The sequence below is a fragment of the Felis catus genome, chromosome F2 (assembly GCF_018350175.1).
Source record: "Felis catus isolate Fca126 chromosome F2, F.catus_Fca126_mat1.0, whole genome shotgun sequence".
Lineage (NCBI taxonomy): Eukaryota > Metazoa > Chordata > Mammalia > Carnivora > Felidae > Felis > Felis catus.
In genome coordinates, this window is record NC_058385.1 from 52,529,204 (window position 1) to 52,544,026 (window position 14,823).

At 36.2% G+C, this 14,823-nt stretch overlaps 1 protein-coding gene across 8 annotated transcripts in view; it reads right to left on the reverse strand.

Moving 5' to 3' along the window:
* Window positions 1-14,823, reverse strand: part of ANGPT1 (angiopoietin 1) — a 244,476-nt gene that overhangs the window by 99,063 nt on the left and 130,590 nt on the right. For 6 of the 8 annotated variants that reach the window (XM_045050092.1, XM_045050094.1, XM_045050093.1 and 3 more), the window contains one exon: window positions 3,425-3,580. In XM_045050092.1, coding sequence (XP_044906027.1) covers window positions 3,425-3,580 — 156 coding nt within the window. Of the gene's footprint in view, window positions 1-3,424; window positions 3,607-13,088; window positions 13,163-14,823 lie in introns of those variants that run through there. The other 2 variants (XM_045050096.1, XM_045050097.1) reach the window with 2 other exon arrangements.

Genomic DNA, 14,823 nt, shown 5'->3' on the forward strand with positions numbered 1-14,823 from the left:
CCACAGGATTTTTTTTTTTAATTATTAAGTAGCTAATATATGTAAAATTGCTTAGAACAGAGCCAAACACCTATTAAGAGAGGTGAATGCTAACACAGTTTGTCTATTAGTGTACCTCTAATCAAAATGGGCCCGTGGGAGAAGTCAGAAATAGACTTCCACTACAGGAAGGGACATGAATAATGTCTGAAACTAACTCCTTCATAGTGCACACTTGGAAAGAGGAACTGGAAGTAAAGGAGATATTGGTATAAACTGATAACAGAGTGAGAAAAACACTACAAGCTAGGCTGAAGAGGAAGGTACGGGCATGGTGTTGGCACCTGATTCTCATCACTGTGGCTAGCAGGGTCATTTAGACGTGCTCATTATCTATTTCTTTTCTGATTACGGTGCTTGTTAAACACATAAGTATTTTTAATTGCCATTACAGTAAAACCATGTTTCTGCCACCTTTTGTTAAGTTCTGGAAGGTCTAGACAGCAGACTAGAAAGCAGTAAGTTACTTGTCTTTATACCATTATCATGTAAAAGTTAGAACACTAAAATATGTTGCAAAACCATTGATATAAGTTCCTAAAATAATTGAGAACCTGAAGTCAGTGTAGGAAAAGTAGCACTTACCAATGTGAAACAAAGGAGAATTAACATGGAACAAAAACGTAGGAGCATACTTGGATAGCCCAAAGGGTCTATTCGTTTATAAATGCTGATTATTAAAGAATAGAATGCATTTAGATTAAGAAACAATTTAGGATTCATTCTGCAAACTTGCCCCTGCATCTGTACTTGAGTGCACTTGAATGGCTACGTCCAAGTAGAACAAACAAGGCCTGTTGCAAAGGTTCAACAGAGCACCACATGTGTACACATTCACATGAAAACAGCTTTACAGTAGCACAATTAGAAGACATTAAAATGAATATGAAGGGGTACCCAGTTGGCTCAGTCAGTTAAGTGTTCAACTCCTGCTCGGGTCAAGATCTCACAGTTTGTGGGTCTGGCTGTGCACTGACAGTATGAAGCCTGCTTGGGATTCTCTCTCTATCCCTCCCCCACTCATGTTTCCTCTCTCACAAAATAAATAAATTAATAAATTAAAAAAAATAAACAAAATGCAAATGAAAAGAACTCCCAGGATTTACTTCTTAAGGTAGAACATAGTTGGTCTGAGCTACTGTCTTCCTTCTCTACCTGTCTCTCATCACAAGTTCTGATAGATTTGTGATTTTTAAGATATTTTGCAGGTTTTAGCTATCTTGAAATTCTTCTTGGAGTAACTAATAAACTTTAATTGGCCTTTAATGACTCTTTAGTTTTAGCTGTTCCCTGTAAGGCCGTTTTTTTCCTACAAAATTTCTGTACTATTTTCCATAAAGTACATATTTTTTAGCCTTAAGGATGCAGAACAAGTTTTTATCTCTTAAAATCTAATGTACAATTTGTACATTAAGATGCTGACAATGGGACTCCCCCCCCCCCACCACAACTCCAACTTCTAGGTAGAAAATGAGTAAAAATAACTCAAAAGGATTGGGGGGATGGAAAAAAATAAAACACTGCCATGTAAGTCATTAAAACTCATAAATGTATAAAAATTTCAAATATTCACTCAAGTATGGTTGTGTCAAGTATGGTTGTGTTGTTTCAGTTTCTGAATATACAGAATGCTTTGTAGGAGAAGGTGAGTATTCTGTTCTAAAAAAAAAAAGCAAGAGAAAATACTCTCATATTATTTATACCATAAGAAGCCAATGTTCATAGATCGCCATACTTGTTTAGTATGGTAATAAATGATTATATAAAGTCTCATACTTTTTAGTTATAACATGTAGCTTCCCCTTCCCCATCCCCTGTAGTTATCTGATAATAGTGTGCAGCAAAAAATACTTTCCAAAGCCCATGTGGTTTACTGCTCCAATGTAATCCACATTTAAGTTCTTATTTAATTAGTTTAATTATTAGTACTACTAATCCAGAGAGATAAAAAGAGGAAAGGAATGAGAGTGCCGATTCAACTCACTAGCTGTATCAGTGTGAAAAAATTGCTCAAAATTTCTGACCTCTTGTCTGCTTTGAATGGTTTTCATAAATATTATTTGTACATGGGAAAGCTGTTTGTATAACATATAATGCTCCATCCAAATAAATTGTCATTGTTATTTATCTTTAAATATCATTATATGATCTGTGATGTCATTAACAGAAACAAAATAAAATGGGAATAAGGTTGCATCTTATTTTTTAATTTACATTGTTAAAATAATTAAATAAGGAGACTATTAGACTGAGGTGGCTCTAATGCCTCAGTAACCTACATTAAGTAAATCAAAGCCTAAGCCAGAGTCAATGCATCTGAATCGAAGAAAATGAAAATTGAGAACAACCTATCACAAACAGCCAGCTAGGCTTCCTGAAATAAGGCCACTGCTTGGGCTCTCATCAATCAAATAATTTCCTTGATTTGCTTCCACATCTTCTCTGTTACAACCTTTCCTGTAGCTCCCACAGTGGAATGTTCCTAACCACTTTTAGCTAAACGCTGCTCAATTTCAATTGATGTATGCCCAAATAAACTCTTGACAATTCAATGTGCCTCAGTTTATCTTTTAAGAATTTATTTCAGCTTCAATTCCAGAAATCAACTACACTAGGATAGAATCATCACCTGGGTTTCAGAATAGTAATGGGAACAACTACTTCCATGGTTAAAATGGGACCAAGAAATCATCTTCAAATCATCAAAAAGATTTTCACTGAACTGTAATAGTAGGTTTGTGACAGTGCTGACTAAAGGGCATTTTACTGATCTGTACTGAAATAAGTATGATTGTACATAAAGAAGTATGTTGTTGTCCATGGCACTATATATATATGTATATGTAGTTATATATATATATGTATATATGTATACATGTATATATGTATATATGTATATATATATGTATATATGTATATATATATAACTACACATTGCTGCTAAGTTAATTTTGGTTTTCCTGTGTATCTACTGAATGCATAAATACTCTGCAGGTGCCATATGGCTAGTGTATTATCAGAGGCGAAACAAGACAGGTCAAAAATGTACATCAAAGGCACCAATTTGACCCAAATGGTTATTTTGTTTGACACATATCATATCATAGTTGGTAGCTGCAGTGTTTATTTGAATTTAAATGCTGATTAAGTCCTTTGCCAGTCCTGTTTTTGCAAACACACACAAAGCTACATCTACTAACCTTCATTAAATCAAAAGAAACATGCATAGCATGTCAGGCAGTCATTGTTGTTATTACCAATAAACAAAAATGTGTATGTTTCCCCAATCTCAGTGGTTGAAATGTGCTCTGTGTTTATGGAGTATGCTAAAGGGGAAAAAATTCTGCTCAGTTAAGAGTTTGTCGACTCTGGCCCAGGGGTGTACCTGGGTCTCAACATCTGTCAGCTTTCTGGTCTGTTCTGCGGTCTGAGAGAGAAGGCTGGTTCCTATCTCGAGCATGGTGGCCGTGTGGTTCTGGACTGCATTCTGCTGTATCTGGGCCATCTCCGACTTCATATTTTCCACAATGTAATTCTCAATCTGCAAGAGATAAAGGACAAAACATACTACATTATAAGCAAAGCTTCTCAGTTGGAGCATGTAATATTTACAATGACAAAACAAGACACAGCTGGCAAATCAGCCATCTGGCAGGGATCCTCTGCATTTCTGGGAGTTGGGAAATGGGAGCAGAGCACACAGGGACCCAGTTGCTAATAAACTCCTTATATACTGATACATATATATAATCCTCACAATCATAATGAAAATTTGCACTTGGATAGTGCTTTCTTATTTTCTACAACTCCTTCAATCCTTACTGCAAAGATGTGAGTGAGGTACAGATGGCCTCATTGTTTTGTGTGATTTGTTTTGGTTTGCTTTTATTTATGGCTGAGGAAACAGAATCAGACAAGGTCAATGATGAGCCCAAGGTCACCCAGCAAGAATGCAGCAGCCTTAGCACGATCATTTAAATCTAAATCTTGGTTCTCTGGTCTTTCAATAGACCACATTGACTACCGGTCTCAGAAAAACTCAGCCTCCTGCTTTCATTCATGTAATGAAAAGTAAAAGACCATGCTGGGTTAGGGGAATTACACAAGCAGTGGGAGGAGGGTGGGTGCCCCAAACACAAGCTTTTAAGAGAATAGTCAAGTATAGGCAACAGTATACAAAATGAGCTGCAGAGCCACGGAATGAGCTAAAACCATTCTCAGTGCTCCTTTGAAAGCTAAAAAAAATAAAAAAAGCAGAAAAGCACTGAAAGTATAAGCTATAAAGCAGCATTTGCCCTCCTTGCCTTGGGTAACATTTAGTCCTCTATGGTGCCATCTTAAGGAATACAATGGTTGTAAAGTAAATTATACCACAGGGGTCAGGGGGAATTCCTAAGTGACACTCTGAGGGAGGTTGTTAGACACCTGAGAGAATAAAGCTAAGTATAACCACGCTTGAAAAACACAGAAGAGGCCTGCACCTCCCTGTCAGTGCACTTAATTCTCCCCCACCACTGTGTGGTGACTACATTTTATTACCCAATTACACATATGGGGAAACTGCATCCCAGAGAAGTCAGGTCCAAGGCCACACACCACAAAAACAGCCAGACTTGGATTTGAACGCTGAAGTCCTTAACTTTCATACCAACACTCTTAACCACTTGATAGCTCTGCCAAGTTGTTCTTCATAAGCCGGGTTCCAAATCATTAACAGCTACGTGATTTTTACTGATTTAGTGAACCATAATGCATCCACTATTTTATAATCCATAGTAATATTATTGTCATGTAATAAATAAAGTCTAAACCTAAATTCCCCTTTGTGCAACTCTGGCAGTTCACTTTCTAACACCGTCTCTTGCTTATTTCTATTTATCAAACATAAATCTTCCCCAAGATAAAGAAAATGAAAGGTTAGAATCAAAACTCTTATTGTTATTAATAAATTCTGACTATGTTCTTGGTCAGTATAAAGTAACTCCCCTTCATCCTTTATTCCCAAAATTAGAAGTAGAGGAAAAAAAATTCAACTTACAAACATTTATTATAAAACAAATATAACATTGATAGGTTAGAATAGCTATCCAGAAACTATCTTGACAAAATGTAAGGTCTAAACGAAGCCACATCTAACCTTGGCTTTATTCCAATTGAACTAACATACTTGAACAACAATGGAAAGGTAGTGGAAAGGTAGGTCGGAGTATCAGGCATCTGTTGTCTTGGATTCTACATCATGTTTTCCTTTTCCTCATAACATCCTTTAACTCTCTTTTTGGAAATTATGAATGAATATACTCTCAAAAATGGCAGGTAAATCTTGATCATGGAGGTGATTACCTGCCATTTACAGCTGACATTTATCGATTGTCTACTATGTGGTAGGTATTGAACTAAGTACTTTCTTTTTATAACAGCACTTAAGCCTTACAAGTTTATATGGTATGTATTGTTATAGCTGCTTTATAGGTTAGACTATTGAGGCCTACAAAATCCACAGCAATTTTCCCAAGAAAAACAATAACTCAACTCCCAACGCCAAAACCCATGTTCTCAATCTCTAACCTATTCAGCTAAGTACTATTTAATTACTCTGCATATTATTGTGTAGTTCCTCGACCTTGTATGTTTATCAAAGCTACATGGGAAGCATTTTTTAAATGCAGATGAAGGTACAAGACAACAGAACACTGAGTCAGAATTTTCATGGGTATATACTAGACAACTATGTATTTTACACGCCTCCCAATGTAATTCTAATTCAGGCAAAGACCACTGCTTCTAAAGTGTGGTCCACAGAAGAATTACCTATATGAGATCTGTTTGTGAACAGTGTGACGTGAAATGAGGAAACTGTGTCAGAAAGCAAATTACCTACATTGCTAAGCACACTATTACTACATGTATGTGTGTATGTGCATATAAATATAGGAGCAAGACTTTCTCAATGAAGAAAGTGATGCTGTAATGCTTTAATTTACATTCTGGAATTCTGGAGCAAGCTTCTTAACTTGTTTGCAAAACGACAACTTCCTTGAGTAGCAGTGATTTAGACTACTGAATTTATTCAATGTCAAATTCCCTGTTTATCAAGAAAGCTCAAATAATAACTTGGTTTCCTATGTAGATTTCTCTACTCAGCAGGGAGCTTCAATATAGATCTCTGTGATAATTATACATCAGTTTTTTGGTTGTTTGTTTATTTTAAGTACCCTCTATGCCCAACGTGGGGCTTGAACTCACAACCCCAAGATCAAGAGGTGTGTCCTCTACCAACTGAGCTAGCAGGCATCCCTATACACCAACTTCTTATGCAGTTGGTTAGTGGGAGTTATTTCCCAGAGCTCAACTTGCTCTGGGTGTAATACAGTTATGTGTTTCAGTCTCCAATAAAGGAGGACATCCTCTGGCATATAGTGACTACATCAAGGATCAGCTGCTTTGTGACTCTATCTATGTTAGCTCCTATCTCTCTATTCTGTACTACTATGCTTTTTTTTTTTTAACTGTAAAAGGTAACACCAGCAGAGCAAAATAACTGCTTTATGTAAGCATTCATCACAGTCTCCAAATTCTGCTGACCCTACTGTAAAAATATATAAAAAACCTATACTAAAATTCTTATTTGGGCTGCTGTGATGAGTAACATGAATATAACGCTAGTTAATTATTTTTTAATTAAGTGGGGCTGCTTTCTGTAGGAGTAACTGCCTTTTAATACAAACGATAATGGCACATTTAAGTAGCAAAAACCAGATGTAGTTGATTTAAAGGCTGAGGAGGGAGGCAGAAGTCAAATATACAATGTGTGATTAATAAGGAGGGCTACTTTCATCTTATCTCTCAACATTCCTCTGTAGATGTATAACTGTGAAATCCATCTTGATGTGTCATACCAGCCAGGTTCAGAAAAAATTTGTAACAAATTTGATTGTCCTCATATTTTCCCTACTGGTTTTAAAAACATGTTCACAGACTATGATGGCTACTTCAAGTTTTAATATTTTAGAAACAGCTAAGATGTCAGTTTTAAGCTTACAAGTTGCTGACCGCAAGACCTGATAGATTATAAAGTAGGAGACTCCCAATTTGAATCATAAAATTATTTGACTATACTGCCATTCTCAGTGTCTGACTCTAGGTAAAGTACTGGCCAAAAAGCCAGCATGAGAAGGTACGATGGCATTAGAAATGAGATAATGAACAATAAATAATGTGTAAGCAAATAAATAATGTTACATTTGGTGATTTAGTGTTTACAAAAAGCTTTCATAGACATTGTCTGACTTGATTCTTATGCCAACCCTACATGCAGGGTATTGACTCTATTTTATGGTTTAAGAAATAGGGCTCAGAGGCCTTAGGTGACTTAATGGAGATAAAAGGAACAACTCAACTCTACCTTCTGATGTTCCACTAGCCTCAGAGTTGCGGGAACTGCTCTGTTGTTGGACTGGCTGGTTGACTGATTGGTGAATGAACGACTGATCGCATTTTTAGCCAGCTCACTGAGAATTAATTTACTCATTCCTTTGAGGAAAACATGCATCATGAGAGGGTGATTACTTCACTCCGCTTCACCATATTGGAGGCCAAGTTTATTTGAAGGGAGTTGAGAGGCTCTAGGGCCAGTTATGTGGGAAGTTCACTTTGCTAGCATTTTTAATACAATTGGTCATTAAAAATCCTTTCCTCAGCTCCTACCTTTTTTTCTTAGTATGTAGTTTATAACATATTTGTTTCCTTCCACCCATTACGTTTCTTGCAAGCTATTCTAAAATATAACAAAGAGAATAACAACAACAACAACAACATGTTAAGCCCCTACTAAGGTTGGGTATGTACCAGGTTTTTATAAACATGTGGCTCACTGACTCCTTATAACAGTTCAGGCACTGTATTATGTGTCCTTATTTCACTGACAAGGAAACAAGCTCTGGGAAGTTAAGTCTATGATCACACAATGAGTCGGTGAAAGAACTGGTATGTTGCTTTGAAAGAGGCTAGATGACCCCGCAGGTTGTGCCTGATTCTAAAGAATAGTCAGTTATCAAGCACAAGCAAACTACCATCAATGTCATAGGCAAATTCCAGTAACACATAATATTCATTCAGGGAATACATAAAACAGAACAGATGGGGAGAAACTTGTTCAAGGACAGATAATTTTTCATTTTTTTAATTTAATCATTTTCACACGGATTGGTGACTGTAACATTCTGGGAAATGTTATAGGGGGTAAGAAAGCAAATATACAGTCAGCTGTGCGACAAGTTGCATTAATAAACAGAGAAAAATATTTTTAAGAAGTCAAGATTATCAGTCATTTGTAGTTCAGTCATAAATCACTTGCCCATGTCTTTTGCCCAATGACTAGCAGAGTATTAATGCTATTATTTTCCATGATGAGACAGAGTTTTGAGAGAGCTTTCTTACCGGGTCTTCAAAATTCTTGCTGCTTTGTGTTCATGAGAACTAAAATCTGTGTGATATTATGACATGCTTGCATATGAAATTCATTCTCTATCATTTCACTTCAAGGGCTCTCTTAAATAACAGCATATCTTAAAGCACAAAGAATAGAATTTCTCCTTGTAATTCTTAAGGAAAAAAACACATTTTAAGCCCTATAAAAATTGACAAAGGCATTGTTCACTTAAAATATGTTGTAGATTAAGTGGACTCTCATTGAATGTTGGTGCATATGGTATTACTCAGTTATGGCAAAACAACCGTGAAATAAAGTAAAAGGGTAAATATGGAAAAGCAATAAAAAGGTAAAACAATGCAAAAAATGCCTTAAATGTTGATAGTTTTATCTAATATCATTGTTTCATAAATCAGTGGCAATACTGAAAATGCAACTATATCTAGGTTTATGGTTTTATTAAAAAGATGCCTGAGGCCAAATATATTATTTGCAAGAATTTCTATTATTAGATCTCCCAGTATATTGCTTCTTTTACCACATGGCAAAGTATAATTGTCTTTTTAGACAACAGATCTATTTAGCAGACATTTGAAATAGTTTCTGTGCTGATATGTATGACATGAATCCCATTTCTCATTTTGGTATCTAAAGGAGCACTTAACTATTTATGGAAGAAAGAAACCATTAGAATCAGTGAGCTGGAAGAGACATTAAATACCATGAACTTCAAAAATCTCATTTTACAGATGTGGTGACTGAGGTTCAAAGAGGTTATAGAAAACAAGGTGAAACAACTAATTAATGTCAGATGCCAGGCCATGTCCACTCAATGTGTGGGAAACTTAGACTTACATCATCAGGTTGGGTCAACAATAATGGCTGCCAGTATTATTGGTTCACCCCACATTTCCCAATACAGTTGGTAAATACTCTGATGGAATTTACCTCTGACTACATTTCTTCATGTAAATATTATTATCTCTGTTTGACAGGGAGAAGCTCTGAGCTATTGAGAACAATGTGAGGGTATGTTTGTTATATCACCTGCAAAAGAATAGTAGCAATATCCCCACTAAGGTTTAGAGAGAAGCTAAGTTATCAAGGGCACCCCAGAATATCCCATATGAACAAATTCTTCTACAATAATTTTTCTTGGCTCTGACTTTAAAAAAAATTTTTTTGTAACATTTATTTATTTTTGAGACAGAGAGACAGAGCATGAACGGGGGAGGGTCAGAGAGAGAGGGAGACACAGAATCTGAAACAGGCTCCAGGCTCTGAGTGGTCAGCACAGAGCCCAACACGGGGCTCGAACTCACGGACCGCGAGATCATGACCTGAGCCGAAGTCGGCCGCTTAACCGACTGAGCCACCCAGGCGCCCCGGCTCTGACTTTTTTAAAGACCACATTTTTGTGGTTGCTGCAAGTGGTCAGTCACATATAGGATCCAGAGTTGGGTCAAGACCCAGGAAAGTCATTCTCTCTTCATATATAAAGAAACGCGATATTTCCTATGCCGAAACACACTTTACTAGACTGGCATCTCTCTTTTACACTCACCTTCACTTACACTCACCTTATACCCAAAAAAATTCAGAGTGATGAAATTTTAAAAACATTTGTAAGTGTCTACTTAATATTTCCCTTTACATGTTTTTAAAAGTAGTTGGTATATAAAAAGCACACTCAGTCAGGAGTGAGGTTATCTAGATTTTAATCCAGGTACTGTTGTTGATTTACTCCATAAACTTGGGCAAGTTACTTAAATAATTTGAGTTTTAGATCTTCATCTATGAAATGAAGGTCTGGATTAGATTATTTATAATGCTCAAAGCTCTCAAATTACTTGATTTAAAATTTCCCTTATAAAGTAACAGAGTATTCAAGATTTTAATTTTATCAAAAATTGAAATATGGTTGTATATATCTACATCTATAAAATATATAATACATATCCTTAATGGCAATTAGGAAACAATCATATAGGAACACAATACGAAAGTCTTGGATCATGTCTCTATAGCAGGCACATATGTTTTAATATAAAAAGTTAGAATTTCTGATTTCCTTAATCCCCAGGCACCATTCTGTCTAAAATATTTTCCTTGCTTGTCTTTCACCAAAAAACCTGGCTTTCTTCCTAGGTTTCTTATATTAATGAATGGCACCACTACCACCTACCCATTCATCCAAGCCACAGGGAGTCATCTTTTCTTTTCCTTGCCTTCATTTTCAACAATCAATCAGCACCAGACTGTGTTGCTTCTGTATCCTGAAGAGTGCCTAGATCCACCCCTCTCTCCACTTCCCTTTTTTCCTACCACATCTCTGTATCCTCACAGGCACTAACTCAGGTCAGACTCTTGTCATGTTTCTTCTGGATTTGTTTTGGCCCTATAACTGGTCTCCTGACTCCAGACTTCCTCCAGTCCATCATCCATGGCATAACCAGAGGGATCGATCTAAAACATTAATTTGTCGTCATCACGCCACTGCTTAAACTCGACTTCCAACCGTTTCCACTACCTGCAGATAAAGTCACAACCCCTTAATCAGCATAGAAGAATCTGATCTGGATTCGGCTTCCCTCTCCTTTGCACTCTATGCTCCAGACACATCAAATTATTTTTCCAAGCACACATTTTCTTCTGCTTCCATGCCTTTGCATTATGACTTTGCTCTGATTGACATGTTCCTTTTCTACTTCACCTTCCCTTTTCATAGGCTACGTCCTGTTTTTCAAAACTAAGTTCATGCTTTTCCTCCTCAAGGCAACTTTTCACGACTCTCCTCTCTGTAATATCCTTCCTTTGTATACTTCACTTCTAAAGCATCCTGTGCTTTTTTTTTTTTTATAATAGCACTGTCTCCAGTACACCACTAGCTCCTTGAGGGCAAACAACTGCTCAGCTTAAATAGAGTAAATTTATTTTAATTTATTTTTAAGTTAGCTCTATGCCCAGGGTGGGGAGTGAACTCATGACTCCAAGAGCTCCATGCTCTACGGACAGAGTCAGCCAGGTGCCTTTAAGTAATTTAAATAAATTCAAATAATGCATGAATGAATGAACTTGTATATGAAAATACTAACAGCCCCCAATTGTGAGCTTAGCCTAGTTACATTTGTTCCTGAAAGTATGAAAATCACATTAACAATTATTAATGATGCCTCTCTGAATATCAATGGGACCAATGTAAATGATGCAAAAGTAGACAGATCTGAAGACATATATCTTCATTTACTGAACCACATAATCCCATCTTTTCTTATTGTTCCTTCCTTACTTTTTCTTTTCTCAATCATCTTGTTATAGGTAATTATTTAAAGTAAGTAAAATCCAGCAAACACAATGGAAACTAACATGTTTTAATCACTGAGCTATACAATGAAAGCAAAAGAATGTATAAAACTTGATTCTGGTGACTAAGACTAACTATAATACAAGTATGTTACAAGTACTAGAATAAAGGTACAAATGTCCTGCCCACCTGCCTGTCTGATGGGGTAGGATGAAGGAAGAAATGAAACCTCCAAGCGAGGGAATCAAGGAAATCTTTCCAGAGTCAATCCTATATGAATATGGCAGAGACGGCATACACTTCTTACATCTGCCTTAATACACAAAAATGTGGCCTGAAAAACTTGGAGGATGGAAGATGGAGAGGGAGCCAGGAGGGCTCTGACAGCATACAAGGAGCTATGCTTGCTTAGGCAAGATGGCATCCCTGACTACCTCCTAGAATGTGCTATTCAGGAGATGAAGAGAGAATGAGCAAAGGCATGCCTTTGAGGCTACACACAGCGCAAAAGCATGCTACTGGATTTCTAATATGACATTCATTTAGTAGACTCAGGCAGATAATTTCTTTGCACTTTACCATATTTTCAAATACACTAAGCATAATGTTCACACCTCTAATAACACATATAGTTGTGTCTGTGTGTGTATGTGTATATATTTACTTGCACACATATGCTCTCATACGCATACGTTCTCATACTCCCAACCTACATGTATCAAGTTCTACATTCATATCTTGTGGTTCTGTTCATTTCACTGTAATTTACTTCATTAAAGGTCCATTTAACATACCTCACTTTCCTTTGGATGAGATATATTTTATGTCAAATTTAATCACTATAGATAATGTTTTTTAAACAGTCATGGACAGCTCCAGTATTCTGCCTAACAACTGAGAAACCTTTTTTCCCAAATTCTGAATTTACACTTTAATGACAGAAAAAAAATGGAAGAACCACAAAGCAACTTCATACACATTGTTTTTATGTCAATTAAAAGTGATAACTTATAAAATAAAGAAGATACTGTTTGAAACAGAAAATTGCAGGTATATCTTCCTTTAACTGTGTGTGTTTTAGTTTCTTATCTGGAATGAAATTTAACCCCTTGCATGCTCCATAAAATACATTCTGGTTCACTTAAAAAAAGAAAGCTTTGACATCTGAACTAGAGACCACCCCAGCAGATGGTAAGCTCTAGAGGGCTGATGGAGTGTAAGAGCCTCTATAGGATAATTCTGAGAAACATATTTTTCAAACTATATTCTTTTCTCCTATGACAGTGATACAAACAAGTGGCTTATGATACTCACCTTTAAAGAAAACCTCCTGCATTAAATGAAACACTGCAGCATGGATCATGCAATTTAAATACTCAGCAGATGCTATAATAAACACATTAACAGAAGTTTAAAAGCCTTCATAATTAACAACTTTACAGATTTTTCAGGAATACCACCACTAGGTAAAAAATTGCTATCATTTTACTCTGGTATTTCATATGAAATTGCAAGATATTAGCACTTAAAATCTAACCTTTTTCCAATAAAACCCCTCTGTTCAACATTCTGACTTTTTAGGCTATTATCTTTCCATATATACTGCTTCCTTTCTTGAAATAAGGTTGATCTATTTATCTTCCTTCTCTTCTTTAATATCTCTTAAATTTAGGGTTGCTTTTTAAAAATTACCTGCCTTTCATTTGCTTAAACAAGGTAAAATTAATGGTAAAATTACATATATGTGTGTGTGTGTATGTGTGTGTGTGTGCACATGCACGCACATGTGTCTGTGTGTTTTCCTGTACAATGTGGGGTTACTCAATGGAACATACAATAAGTTTGTACAGGCATAAAACTGTCAACATCATTGTATAATAAACATTCCAAAGTATTATGTGTGAGGTCTAACTTTTCCTGAATAATATTTTTTAGTAGTTCTTATTGAAATTACCCTTGGTCCAAGTACTAGCAAGATTAGAATGGAAACAGTTATTCAAAGCCTAAGAAAGGGACAGTGATTGCTGACAGTGATATGAAATCCTTATTTTTCCTCACTTTCCTCAAAGGACTACATACACCAGACATTGTCTCTTCTTTCACAAAGACCACTTTGGTGCCTTGGCAATGCTTATTATAACTCAAGTGCTATTGGAAGGGAGCCCAAATTACCATTACAGTGAATTAGCCCCTCTTAGAATTAACCACACACAAGAAGAGAGAATGAAACTAAGCATAAGTAACTGTTAAAATACCTGTTCTCATTGCCACATGTATTGCCAGAGGAATTTTGTAAAAGGCCCTTTTAAAGATTCGCTAATCTACTTTTGGGAGCTATAGATCACCTCACAGTGTTCCTTCTGATTTCATCCCCATCCCCAACAAGCAATGACCACTCACAACCTTCTGTTTTTCACTAACTGGTCTTTCACTAAAAAGGCTGGTCTGATTTATTATAAAGTCTAAAATCTTGGAATCTTAAAAATATTAGATATCATGAAGCTCCCATTAAGATTTAGCAGATGGGGGTGCCTGGGTGGCTCAGTTGACTTCGGCTCAGGTCATGATTTTGCGGTTCAGGAGTTTGAGCCCTGCATCGGGCTCTGTGCTAACAGCTCAGAGCCTGGAGCCTGCTTCAGATTCTGTGTCTCCCTCTCTCTCTGCCCCTCCCCTGCTCACACACTCTCTCTCAAAAATGAATAAACATTAAAAAAAAGATTTAGCATATGTCACATTTTGACATATTTGCTTTGAATTTCCTTTTTAGTAAAAAATAAAATGTTGCAAAGACAACCTAAGCACCCCCTCTACATGCACAGCAGAATCAATCATTATCCTAAAATTGATATGGGCTTATGCTACATAGGTATATAAACAAAATAATAAACCATACCATCTAGTATATTTTCAAGATTTCCAAAAGTGTTATCATACTATATGGTTCCTTCAACTCTTTCATTTTTAAATCTGCATCATGTTTTTGAGACTGTGATGTATTAGCAGTGAAGTTTTATTATGAAGTATGGTACTGAATCAGATTTAATAATTT